Consider the following 14,033-nt stretch of genomic DNA (forward strand, 5'->3'; position numbering starts at 1 on the left):
GGCCGCAACTGGTAAGTTGAGTTTTTGCGCCTAATGGTGCTACGATGCTAACATCTGCTAACAATGTGTATGTGACCAATAAAATTTGATTTGATTTGACTTGTCCCGAAGCTACTCCTGCATTGTCTTGGATGTCTGCTTAGGGTCATTGTCCTGTTGGAAGATGGACTTTCACCCCAGTCAGAGGTCCTGAACGCTCTGGAGTAGGTTTTCATCAAGGATATCTCTGTAGTTTGCTCCGTTCATCTCCCTCGATACTGACTAGTCTCCCAGTCCCTGCCACTGAAAAACATCCCCACAGCATGATGCTGTCACCACCATGCTTCACAGTAGGGATGGTGCCAAGTTTCCTCCAGACGTGTCACCTGGCATTCAGGCCAAAGAGTTCAATCTTGGTTTCATCAGACCAGAGAATCCTGTTTCTCGTGGTCTAAGACTCTTTCGGTGCCTTTTGGCAAACTTCAAGCGGGCTGTCGTGTGCTAAAGACCATGGCCCTGGCTGCTGCCCAATTGAATATGCATGGGACTTTTAATGGCAGAAAGCTGTGTGCTATTAAGTGGAATGCTCAGTGACCATGATTCAGTGTGCCAGCCTTGGCAAGTTGTTGATGTTAAATGGGAGGACACAATGAGTTTGTGTTGACAGGGGTTGCATTCATATGGTTCATGCTCCAGGAGCTACGTCTTTCATGACAAGTTCATCGACATTAACACCTTTTATCCATGCTCATCTATCATCCTGTCTCACCTTATTAACGTTTCTTTGTGTTGCAAAATGAGATGTTTGTTTAGCTGGTGGCGCTGCACCTGAATGTCCACTATATTAAAGGGACACTTCTGTCCTATTCAAGTCATTTGTTCTTCTTCCTGGTTATGGTGGATCACTACTACATACTTACTGATGTCGTAGGATAAATACTTCGTCGTTCCTTTTGAATTGTATAAACCAAATAATATTTTGTCAACAACTTGGCTTTCACACGTAGTGAATTTGACAGCAGTCATGCAACAGAGGTAGGCTTTCTTTTGCTCCATCTCTATCTTTGAGTTTTCATACATAGTGAATTTGACGTCAAAGTTATGCAACACATGCAGGCTTTCTGTCTTTGAGTTGCACAACTATCTTGAAACAACAGTAGAGTATCTTTTAACACGTGTCTCTGTGATGGTACACATTAAAGCTATGTTTCAAACAGTAGTGTTCTAGTTCAGAGTAGTTAACAGAGTAGTTAACAGGGTAGTTAACAGGGTAGTTAACAGGGTAGTTAACAGGGTAGTTAACAGAGTAGTTAACAGGGTAGTTAACAGGGTAGTTAACAGCGTAGTTAACAGGGTAGTTAACAGGGTAGTTAACAGGGTAGTTAACAGAGTAGTTAACAGGGTAGTTAACAGGGTAGTTAACAGGGTAGTTAACAGGGTAGTTAACAGCATATTTAACAGCTTAGTTAACAGAGTAGTTAACAGAGTAGTTAACAGGGTAGTTAACAGGGTAGTTAACAGGGTAGTTAACAGAGTAGTTAACAGGGTAGTTAACAGGGTAGTTAACAGGGTAGTTAACAGGGTAGTTAACAGAGTAGTTAACAGGGTAGTAACAGGGTAGTTAACAGGGTAGGTAACAGGGTAGTTAACAGGGTAGTTAACAGGGTAGTAACAGGGTAGTTAACAGGGTAGTTAACAGGGTAGTTAACAGAGTAGTTAACAGGGTAGTTAACAGAGTAGTTAACAGGGTAGTTAACAGGGTAGTTAACAGGGTAGTTAACAGAGTAGTTAACAGAGTAGTTAACAGGGTAGTTAACAGGGTAGTTAACAGCGTAGTTAACAGGGTAGTTAACAGGGTAGTTAACAGGGTAGTAACAGGGTAGTTAACAGGGTAGTTAACAGAGTAGTTAACAGGGTAGTTAACAGGGTAGTTAACAGGGTAGTTAACAGAGTAGTTAACAGGGTAGTTAACAGGGTAGTTAACAGTGTAGTTAACAGGGTAGTTAACAGCTTAGTTAACAGGGTAGTTAACAGGGTAGTTAACAGGGTAGTTAACAGGGTAGTAACAGAGTAGTTAACAGAGTAGTTAACAGAGTAGTTAACAGCATATTTAACAGGGTAGGTAACAGGGTAGTTAACAGGGTAGTTAACAGCATATTTAACAGCATATTTAACAGCGTATTTAACAGCATATTTAACAGTGTATTTAACAGCATATTTAACAGCATATTTAACAGCGTATTTAACAGCGTAGTTAACAGGGTAGTTAACAGGGTAGTTACCAGGGTAGTTAACAGGGTAGTTAACAGGGTAGTTAACAGGGTAGTTAACAGCTTAGTTAACAGGGTAGTTAACAGGGTAGTTAACAGGGTAGTTAACAGGGTAGTTAACAGGGTAGTTAACAGAGTAGTTAACAGGGTAGTTAACAGGGTAGTTAACAGGGTAGTTAACAGGGTAGTTAACAGCTTAGTTAACAGGGTAGTTAACAGGGTAGTTAACAGGGTAGTTAACAGCTTAGTTAACAGGGTAGTTAACAGGGTAGTTTACAGGGTAGTTAACAGGGTAGTTAACAGGGTAGTTAACAGGGTAGTAACAGGGTAGTTAACAGGGTAGTTAACAGGGTAGTTAACAGCATATTTAACAGCGTAGTTAACAGGGTAGTTGACAGAGTAGTTAACAGGGTAGTTAACAGGGTAGTTAACAGGGTAGTAACAGGGTAGTTAACAGAGTAGTTAACAGGGTAGTTAACAGGGTAGTAACAGGGTAGTTAACAGGGTAGTTAACAGGGTAGTAACAGGGTAGTTAACAGGGTAGTTAACAGCGTAGTAACAGGGTAGTTTCCCAAATTCGATCCTCAAATGTATTTTTAACACTACACAGCTGATTCAAATTATCAAAGCTTAAAGATTAGTTGATTATTTGAACAAGCCATGTAGCGCTAGGAAAAAAATAAAGAAAAAAACGTGCACCCCTTGGGGTCGCGAGGAACGAGTTTGGGAAACCCTGCAGTAGTATATCTCATTGCCAACTCTCCAGCAAGATGAACTGTTGGGGATTGTCTGAGCACAAACAGGTATATAGAATAGAGCAGTGATTCCCAACCAGGGGTACTTAGCCTATCCACAGGGGGTACTTGAGAAGACTCATGAAACCATAGGCCTTCTGGTAAAATGCACATGACGGGGTACTTCAGGGGTACTCCGGTAAGAGCAACATTCAGCTGGTGGTACAGTAACCAAAAAAGGATGGGAACCACTGGTCTAGAGTGATAACAGACTGTTATTTTGTGCAGGTCATTCCATCAGTCTTTTTGCACCGCTTCTTCTGTGAGAAGAGGAGGTAGTGGGACATCTGGAAAGAGGTTCTTTGTGACAGGTGCCAAAAGTGCGAGATGGGCAGCATCAGGAGAAGGAGCGACGAGGTACACTGTCACTCTTAAAAACACAATTTTAATTATTCATTTTAATATATTTTATGCTGACATGCAGTGGGGGTTCTTCCAAGAAGGAAACAGATAATGGTTCTCCTGATTTAAATTGAGAAAAATGTCAACTGATTCAACAAACTAAAAAAAATCCTCTTTGTAAAATGAATTGAAATGGACTTGACCCCAACACTGGCCTGACCACTACCTCAGGTCCATCTACCAGAAATTCCGAGATGTTGACCTGCTGGACAAGAAGAAGACGGTGACAGCTATGAAGGCTGGGGAAGACCGGGCTATTCTCCTAGGCCTGGGCATGGTCATTGCGTCGGCCATGATGTACTTTGTCCTGGGCATCACTGTACTGCGCTCCTATGCAGACAGGTACTGGACTATCAATCTGACAGTTTTGTGTGTATTTTCATTGTTTTGTGTGTATTTTGTACTTTTGGGTGGACTCTGCTTTCGCTGATTCTGAAAGACTGCAATTCAATCAATCTGCCTTTTTAGTGTTGATGCGGTATGTTTGTTTGTCAGTCTTTTCTGTGTGCAAGTCACTGCACAGCATGCCACAGTATTATGGAGGGTTATCAGCACCAATTCTAAAATGCAATGCTTAAATGCTAAATTGAAATGTGAAAATTACGCATCTACCTCTCTACCTGGTATTTTTACACCCCGACATCTTTCTGAAATTTTATTTGAATACGGAGAAAAATCTATATTTACATGCCACTGTGTAAATCCTACAATAGCCTTGAGTTATTACCTTTATCTCTCCGTATAGTGTGTGGACAGAGGGGAGTGTCTGTATCGTGCTCAACTCCACCATCACGGCAGACATGAACTGCTCTTACAGCTGTGGCTTGGACTGCTGGAGAGGCTCCAAGTACCCCTGTCTGCAGGTCTACGTCAGTGTCAACACCACGGGCAGGGTCAGCCGCTTATCCCACAATGAGGAGAGCTGGGACGCCAACTTTGAGGTGAACGGAGGGTCAGAATGGAGGTTGTAAAAGACTGGATAGCGTATGTTGACACGGGGCTTGTGATATGCTGACCACACCGCTCGCGTTGAAAAATATATGTACACATACATGTTATTCAATAATTTAATCTAATCTGCTTGCGTGCGTCAACGAGCATCTGAGTAGCCAGGCGCTAACATTTTTGATGCTTGATACACTGCAAGTCCCCCCTCTCCCATCTCCTCATTGGTTTTTAGGAGCATATACTCACGTGGGTGATTGAAAGATGAACTGAGGTCCACACTCCAGTCCAGTTTGTGGTGGTAATGCACTTTAAAGTTGGTTGCCAACCGCCATATAAAGTCCACAGAAGAAGAAGAAGACTGAAGGAGGAGAGATTTACTACAAAATAACTAGGTTTCCCCTTTTATCTGTGAATTAATTGTCAGAGAATAGAACACATGAGTTTGAGTGATTCAAAATGGGTATAAGTTCTACAAACATTCAGAAAAAAAGGACCTTGTGCATTTCATGTAAAATAACCACGCAGTGTTTATATCCCATGACAAATTAGCTAGCAACAGCAAGCTAGCTAGCTAAATGGCCCTGAATGTTTCATGTGTTTTGATCTGTTCCCAAATGAATATGGTTGGTTAGAGTTCATTTTGATATTTGAACCTGCGTGTTCTGATTGCAGACAGGGCACGCATGCGCGTGCCCTGTCTAGCCGGCATGTGAGCTAGCAGGCCTGCTTCTTCCTGTTCAGGTGATCTGGGAAACTCCTAGCCCTATGCATGACTCATGATGTGCTATGTACCTGTTTCTCTCAACAGGAACAAATGTTTATACAAATAAATATTTATGTTGACTATAAAAGGATGCTTACTAATCCTGTAGGTTATGTATGCATGCTGAAAGCCCCCGAACTAACATCAATGTCACCCACCCACTTTTCTATTTCCAGTGTTTCTACGTGCCAAAGTGCCAGAAGGACACCAATGCCATGCACCACATTATCGTGAACATCTCAGAGCGCCTGAAGCCGCACCACCAGGTCCTGTGCTACTATGACCCCAGCGACCAGCAGGAGAGTGCCCTCCTGACCCGGCAGTACGGCCACAGTCCCGTCTTCCACTTGCTCTTCTGGCCCTCCTGTATGCTCACGGGGGGCACTGCCATCATCTTCATGGTCAAACTCACCCAGTACCTCTCCATTATGTGCGAGCAAGTAATCAAGATCGAAAGGTGAAGCTTGCCGGCGTGGCAGCTGAGAGCGTCAAACATGGCCGCCAGTCCGGACAGATGATGACATGAAAGGGATTGTTTCAACCGAAACAGGTGGCTGGACTGGCTTCTGTTCTGAAACTGACATCTTGGAAAGCAGATAAATGAATGTACGACCCCTGTTGCCTGGAATGCAACTTGCATGTTTTCTTACTGAATATGTAAGGTAGAGGTAGAATATGAAGAATCGAATGGGGAAAATGCTGAATGACACCATCAACATATTTTAGGGCTCAGCTATAGCTTATATTATTTATAGTAAATACCATTTTATTGTTCAGTCTGTCATACAGAACTGTCATTCAGAAAAATCATTGTCTTGTGTTGCTCTGATGACAACCCCAGGAAAGCTGCAAACTCCATTCTGTTTATTTTTAATACATTTTGCTCTGTATGCAATAAATTGACCTCTCAAAACATATACATGCACTTATGCCTTCCCATGGTGAGGCATATCAAAATTAAATAAATCATTTAATGGTGAATCAAGTAATTGTTTACAAATGATGCAACTGTAATAAACCCTACATTCTTGTTCAGAAATTCCTTCCTTTGAGGGCATTTGGCATAACAGCCTTTGAGCCTTTCCTTGCTTGAGAAAATCTTCACCCCTGGCTTTGCATAAGACTGGCTTTGGATAGAAAATACATTTCATGGCTGTGTTAATCACATGTTTGATATTGTCGGTTTCACTGTTCTCCCTTGTTATGACACACGTGTTGTTTGCTTGGCCAACTGCCCGCTTCCATCTCCCTCTTACAGCAATGGAACGCAGAGAATATTTTACAATCAAGCAAGGGGGTTTCCTTGAATTTGCCCCCCTTTGCTGTCCACTTCATGACAATGTTATTACCCCCTGACCAGAAGCAGCGTAGGCGGCCTATTCCATTTTAAATTGGGAGAGATAGCTATAAGGAGTGCCCAGTAGACCTAATGGCTGTCAGACAGTTTCGGAAGATACATCTGCGTTTATGAAAATGGCGTCCCTTGGAGGACAAGAACAAGATATATGTCAGGAGAAGTGCAATATCATATGGAGACGTATACTTGGAATACTACAGAGGAGTAATGGAAGGAAAAAGAGAGGCAGAGGAGGACGAAGAGAGAGAGGGAAGACGAGGGGGAGCTTGAATCGGGTTAAAAATGGCTGTAAAAAAGGGAGATCTGTTAAAGAAGAATGGTAGAAAGTGTAAGCAGAGGGAGCTGTTCGCCGGATTGAAGACAGGAGGAGAATTGGAAGTGAGTGAGGGCAAAGTATTGGAGGTGGTAGGTGTGATGAAGTTCTCGGTGCCCGAGGATTGCACCAAGGGTCAGGATAAATATGAGTCAGTGACGGTAGGAGGGTAATTTTGTGATAAATGAACCCTTGCCTTCAGGCTGATCCATTTGTGGTTTCAGGGTGGCTGAAAACAGTTGGATGCTGTGGAATCAGTGAAGGTGGTAATTGTCTTGTGATAATTGTTTGTGTTTCTGCTGGTCAGAGGGAGCAGGTGCTCTGCGGTAAACGAATGGGGACAAAAGATGTGAATTGTTTTCTTTCAAGAAAAGGGCGCCATTGACAGCAGTGATTTCTGGGATAGAGGTAAAGGCAGTGGTGTAAAGTACTTAAGTAAAAATACTATAAAGTACTACTTAAGTCGTTTTTGGGGGTATCTTTACTTTACTATTTATATTTTTGACAACTTTTACTTTACTACATTCCTTAAGAAAATAATGTACTTTATACTCCATCATTTTACATGACACCCAAAAGTACTCGTTACATTTTGAATGCTTAGTAGGACAGGAAAATGGTCCAATTCAGCACTTATCAAGAGAACATCCCTGGTCATCCCTACTGCCGCTGATCTGGCTGACTCACTAAACACATGCTTCATTTGTAAATTATGTCTGAGTGTTGGAGTGTGCCCCTGGCTATCTGTAAATAAAAAAACAAGACAATGGTGCCATCTAGTTTGCTTAATATAAGGAATTTGAAATTATTTATACTTTTACTTTTGATACTTAACTATATTTAAGCAATTACATTTACTTTTGATACTTAAGTATATTTAAAACCAAATACTTTTAGACTTTTACTCAAGTAGGATTTTACTGAGTGATTTTCACTTTTACTTGAGTCATCATCTAATAAGGTATCTTTACTTTTACTCAGGTATGACAATTTGGTACTTTTTCAGCCACTGGGTAAATGTATCAAGGCATAAGGCAAGACCAAAATGCAGGCACAGGAGGCAGATGGTTGGAGTCTTACAATGTTTATTAATCCAAAGTGGTAGGCAAGAGAATGGTCGTGGACAGGCAAAAAGGTTAAAACCAGATCAGAGTCCAGGATGTACAGAGTGGCAGACAGGCTCGTGGTCAAGGCAGGCAGAATGGTCAGGCAGGCGGGTACAAAGTCCAGAAACAGGCAAGGGTCAAAACCGGGAAGACTAGAAAAAGGAGAATGCAAAAAGCAAGAGAATGGGAAAAATGGAAACATACACATGACGAATTGGCACAGAGAGACAGGAAACACAGGGATAAATACACTGGGGAAAATAAGCGACACCTGGAGAGGGTGGAGACAATCACAGGAACAGGTGAAACGGATCAGGGCGTGACAGTACCCCCCCCCCCTCCAGCTGACCGGGGTGTTGGCGGTGGAAATCGATGATGAGGGCCGGGTCCAAGATGTCTTTAGCAGGAACCCAGCACCTCTCCTCCAGGCCATAACTCTCCCAGTCAACCAGGTACTGGAAACCCCTGCCCCGTGGTCAAACCTTCAGGAGGCGTCTCACCGTATACGCTGGCTTGCCACCGATAACCTGGGGGGAGGGATGGGCCTGGAGACAGAAGACAAAGGACAGTGAGACACAGGCTTAATCCTAGACACATGGACGGTAGGGTGAATACAGAGGGAACGGGGTAACACAAGACGGACAGCAGGGGAACTCAGGACTCTGGAGATGGGAAAAGGACCAATGAACCAGGGAGACAGCTTGCGGGACTCTACCCAAAGGGGCAGAACCCGAGTGGAAAGCCATACCCTCTGCCCAATGCAGTAGCGGGGAGCTGGGGTCCGGCGACGGTCCGCTTGTAGACTATACCTGGACTTGGTCTTGAGAATAGCCGCCCTGGCTCTTCTCCAGGTACGTTGACAGAGGCGGACAAACATCTGGGCCGAGGGTACACTTTCACGCCTGCTCCCGATCTTCCTCCCCCTCCCCCAGCCGGCTTGCCCAACGCCTATGTCTCGGCCGGTATGTGGCGGCCCTGAGGGGGGGGGGGGGTACTGTCACGCCTGCTCCCACTCTTCCTCCCTCTGGTGCTCGAGGGCGCCAGACTCCCCAACATTACATACTCAAGCCACCTTCAGTACGCACACCTGCCTTTCCCCGTCACACGCATCAGCGCTCATTGGATTCACGTGGACTCAATTACTTGTGTAATTTCCTTCCTTATATCTGTCTGTTTCCTAGCTCTGTTCCCTGCTTCGAGATTAATTGTCTCATGTTCGTGTCACCCGTGTTCCGACGCGGTTCCTGTCTTGTTTCCTTGTTTGTCCCTGAATAAATGTCTGACTCCCCGTACCTACTTCTCCTGTCCGGCGTCGGTCCTTACAAAATGAAAGTTGAGATTCCTGGTGTTTGTGATGCTCGTCGTTTGGTAAGACGCAGAGAAACAGTGGTGGTGAAACAGAAGAGTCGTTGTCTGTTCTTTTGAGTTTTGATGTTGAGTCTTTGCTTAACAAAGTGATGTTAGGGTATATAAGTTATAATGTATGAGCTTTTGTGCCAAATACATTATTTTGTTACAGGTGTCAAGCTTATGGGCATGTGGCAACAGTGTGTAGGAGAGAGGTTCCTAGGTGTGATATATGTGGAGAAGGGCATGAGACAAAGGAATGTGTACCATTGGGGAAAGTAATGGTATATGGTAATAGTAAGGGTGCCATGGGGCTGTGGATCAGAAATGTCCGGTGTGAGAGAGGCAGGTTGAGGTTTCCAGGGTTAGAGTAGTGCAGAAGTTCTCATATGCTGAAGCAGTGAAGAAAGTAGAGGAAGATGAGTCAAGGGGGAGGGATCCTGAGAGGAGTGGTGTGAGCTGTAGATCTCTACCAGTACAGAGGGATAGGCCAGCAAGTGATATATTCTTCAGTAAGATTGGATTTTTAGCATTTATTTTTATTTATTTAATTTAACCTTTATTTAACTAGGCAACTCAGTTAAGAACAAATTCTTATTTACAATGACGGCCTACCAAATGACAAAAGGCCTTGTGCGGGGACAGGGGCTGGGATTTAAAAAAATAGGACAAAACCCACATCATGACAAGAGAGACAACACAATACAACATAAAGAGAGACCTAAGACAACAACATAGCAAGGCAGAAACCCATGACAACACAGGATGGTAGAAACACAACATGACAACAACATGGTAGCAGCACAACATGGCAGCAGCACAACATGGTAGAAGCATAAAACATGGTACAAACATTATTGGGCACAGACAACAGCACAAAGGGCAAGAAGGTAGAGACAACGAAACATCACGCAAAGCAGCCACAACTGTCAGTAAGAGTGTCCATGATTGAATCTTTGACTAAAGAGATTGAGATGAAACTGTCCCGTTTGAGTGTTTGTTGCAGCTCGTTCAAGTCGCTAGCTGCAGCGAACTGAAAAGACGTGTGACCCAGGGATGTGTGTGCTTTGGGGACCTTTAACAGAATGTGACTGGTAGAACGGGTGTTTAATGTGGAGGATTTGGGCTGCAGTAGATATCTCAGATAGGGGGAAGTGAGGCCTAAGAGGGTTTTATAAATAAGCATCAACCAGTGGGTCTTGCGATGGGTATACAGAGATAACCAGTGCAGTGATGTGTCCTATAAGGAACATTGGTGGCAAATCTGATAGACAAATAGTATTTTTATTTAACCTTTATTTAACCAGGTAGGCCAGTTGAGAACAAGTGCTCATTTACAACTGCAACCTGGCCAAGATAAAGCAAAGCAGTGCGACAAAAACAACAACACAGAGTTACAGACGTTCAGACGTAACAGACGTACAGTCAAAAACACAAAAGAAATCTATGTACAGTGTGTGCAAATGTAGAAGAGTACGGAGGTAAGGCAATAAATAGGCCAAAGAGGTGAAATAATTACAATTTAGCGTTAACACTGGAGTGATAGATGTGCAGATGATGTTGTGCAAGTAGAGATACTGGGGTGCAAAAGAGCAAGAAGAAAAATAACAATATGGGGATGAGGTAGTTGGGTGTGATATTTACAGATTGGCTGTGTACAGATACAGGGATCGGTATGCTGCTCTGACAGCTTAAAGTTAGAGAGGGAGATATAAGACTCCAGCTTTAGTGATTTTTGTAATTTGTTCCAGTCATTGGCAGCAGAGAACTGGAAGGAAAGGTGGCCAAAGTAAGTGTTGGCTTTGGGGATGACCAGTGAAATATACCTGCTGGAGTGCGTGCTACGGGTGGGTGTTGCTATGGTGACCAGTGAGCTGAGATAAGGCGGGGCTTTACCTAGCAAAGATTTATAGATGCCCTGGAGCCAGTGGGTTTGGCGACAAATATGTAGTGAGAGCATACAGCCAACAAGAGCATACAGGTCGCAGTGGTGGGTAGTATATCAGGCTTTGATGACAAAACGAATGGCACTGTGATAGACTGCATCCAGTTTGCTGAGTAGAGTGTTGGAGGCTATTTTGTAAAAGACATCGTCGAAGTCGAGGATCGGTAGGATAGTCAGTTTTACAAGGGTATGTTTGGCAGCGTGAGTGAAGGAGGCTTTGTTGCAAAATAGGAAGCCGATTCTAGATTTAGTTTTGGATTGGAGATGCTTAATGTGAGGCTGGAAGGAGAGTTTACACTCTAACCAGACATCTAAGTATTTGTAGTTGTCCACATATTCTAAGTCAGAACCGTCCAGAGTAGTGATGCTAGTCTGGCGGGCGGGTGCGGGCAGCAATCGGTTGAAAGCATGCATTTAGTTTTAGTAGCATTTAAGAGCTGTTGGAGGCCACGGAAGGAGTGTTGTATGGCATTGAAGCTCGTTTGGAGGTTTGTTAGTACAGTGTCCAAAGAAGGGCCAGATGTATACAGAATGATATCGTCTGCGTAGAGGTGGATCAGAGAATCACCAGCAGCAAGAGTGACATCATTGATATATACAGAGAAAAGAGTCGGCCCGAGAATTGAACCCTGTGGCACCCCCATTGAGACTGCCAGAGGTCCGGACAACATGTCCTCCGATTTGACACAATGAACTCTATCTGAAGAGTAGTTGGTGAACCAGTCGAGGCAGTCATTTGAGAAGCCAAGGCTATTGAGTCTGCTGATAAGAATGCGGTGATTGACAGAGTCGAAAGCCTTGGCCAGGTCAATGAAGACGGCTGCACAGTTCTGTCTTTTATCGATGGCGGTGATGATATCGTTTAGGACCTTGAGCGTGGCTGAGGTGCACCCATGACCAGCTTGGAAACCAGATTGCATTGTGGAGATGGTACGGTGGGATTCTAAATGGTTGGTGATCTGTTTGTTAACTTGGCTTTCAAAGATTTTAGAAAGGCAGGGCAGGATGGATATAGGTCTATAACAGTTTGGGTCTAGAGTGTCTCTCCCTTTGAAGAGGGGGATGACCGCAGCAGCTTTCCAATCTTTGGGGATCTCAGACAATACGAAAGAGAGTTTGAACAGGCTAGTAATAGGGGTTGCAACAATTTCGGCGGATAATTTTAGAAAGAGGGTCCAGATTGTCTAGCCCAGCTGATTTGTAGGGATCCAGATTTCCTAGCTCTTTCAGAAGATCAGCTGTCTGGATTTTGGTGAAGAAGAAGTGGGGGGGGAGGGGCTTGGGCAAGTTGCTGCAGGGGGTGCTGAGCTGTTGGCTGGGGTAGGGGTAGCCAGGTGGAAAGTAAAGCACATCTAGCCGCTCGAGAGCACCCTTACCTGCTGATCTATAAATTACATCTCCGTAATGCAAAATGGCGCCAGAAGAAATGGCAGCAGTTTTACGGGCGCCCAACCAATTGTGCTATTATGTGTTTTTTTTCGTCATTATTTGTAACTTACAGGACAGCTCACCTTCTTCAACCAGCAGGACGCACAGGACATTCTCTGAACACCCAACAAGGCCAACATCCCAGTTGTTTTCAAGAGGAAGAGACGCAGGTACAGAGGACACAGAGCGGGGTGCCTCGTAAGGATCCGCAGAAGGCGAGTGGGAAAGCTGTCATTACCGTCAATATTACTCGCCAACGGAAAAAATCATTGGACAATAAATTAGACGAGGTACGATCACTCAGGTACCAACTGGACATCAAAAACTGTAATATCTTATGTTTCACGGAATCGTGGCTAAATGATGACATGGATATTCCACTAGCGGGATATACACTGCACCGGCAAGATAGAACAGCACACTCCGGTAAGACGAGGGGGGTGGTCTGTGCATATTTGTAAACAACAGCTGTTGAACGAAATCTAAGGAACTCTCTAGATTTTGCTTGCCTGATGTAGAGTATCTTGTGATAAATTGCAGACCACACTATCTGCCTAGAGAGTTTTCAGCTATACTTTTCATGACTGTTTATTTACCACCACAGACGGATGCTGGCATTAAGATCGCACTCAAACAGCTGTATAAGGAAATAAGCAAACAGGAAACCTCTCATCCAGAGGCGGCGCTCCTAGAGGCTGGAGACTTTAATGCAGGGAAACTTAAATCAGTTCTACCTAATTTCTATCAACATGTTAAACAACAACAGTTCTAAATCACCTGTACTCCACACACAGAGACGTGTACAAAGCTCTCCTTCGTCCTCCATTTGGTAAATCCGACAACAATTCTATCCTCCCGATTCCTGCTTACAAGCAAAAATTAAAGCAGGAAGCACCAGTGACTCGGTCTATAAAAAAGTGGTCAGATGAAGCAGATGCTAAACTACAGAAATGTTTTGCTATCACAGACTGGAACATGTTTCGAGACTCTTTCAATGGCATTGAGGAGTACACCACATCAGTCACTGGCTTTATCAATAAGTGCATCGAGGACGTCGTCCCCACAGTGACTGTACGGACATACCCCAACCAGAAGCCATGGATTACAGGCAACATTCGTACTGAGCTAAAGGGTAGAGCTGCCACTTTCAAGGTGCGGGACTCTAACCCAGAAGCTTATAAGAAATCCTGCTATGCCCTCTGACGAACCATCAAACAGGCAAAAAGTCAATACAGGGCGAAGATTGAATCGTACTACACCGGCTACGACGCTCGTCTTACGTGGCAAGGCTTGCAAACTATTACAGACTACAAAGGGAAGCACAGCCGCGAGCTGCCCAGTGACACAAGCCTACCAGACGAGCTAAATCACTTCTATGCTC

General features: G+C 44.0%; 1 protein-coding gene across 1 annotated transcript; it reads left to right on the forward strand.

Moving 5' to 3' along the window:
* The first annotated feature begins 914 nt into the window (after positions 1–914).
* Positions 915–6,195, forward strand: LOC115169262 (calcium-activated potassium channel subunit beta-2-like). The gene is made up of 5 exons (XM_029724723.1): positions 915–1,014; positions 3,272–3,400; positions 3,617–3,787; positions 4,191–4,386; positions 5,333–6,195. Exons 1-5 carry the CDS (start codon positions 1,004–1,006, stop codon positions 5,615–5,617), a joined length of 792 nt encoding a protein of 263 aa, XP_029580583.1. The 5' UTR covers positions 915–1,003; the 3' UTR covers positions 5,618–6,195.
* The last annotated feature ends 7,838 nt before the right edge of the window (positions 6,196–14,033 follow it).

Source organism: Salmo trutta, chromosome 31, assembly GCF_901001165.1.
Source record: "Salmo trutta chromosome 31, fSalTru1.1, whole genome shotgun sequence".
NCBI classification, from domain to species: Eukaryota; Metazoa; Chordata; class Actinopteri; order Salmoniformes; family Salmonidae; genus Salmo; species Salmo trutta.

What these genes read in the sequence shown, in the direction of transcription:
- LOC115169262 (XM_029724723.1), top strand. An exon ending in CTGCGCTCCTATGCAGACAG is followed by an intron (nt 3,788 to 4,190) that starts GTACTGGACTAT and finishes CTCTCCGTATAG; the next exon opens with TGTGTGGACAGAGGGGAGTG. An exon ending in GCTGGGACGCCAACTTTGAG is followed by an intron (nt 4,387 to 5,332) that starts GTGAACGGAGGG and finishes TTCTATTTCCAG; the next exon opens with TGTTTCTACGTGCCAAAGTG.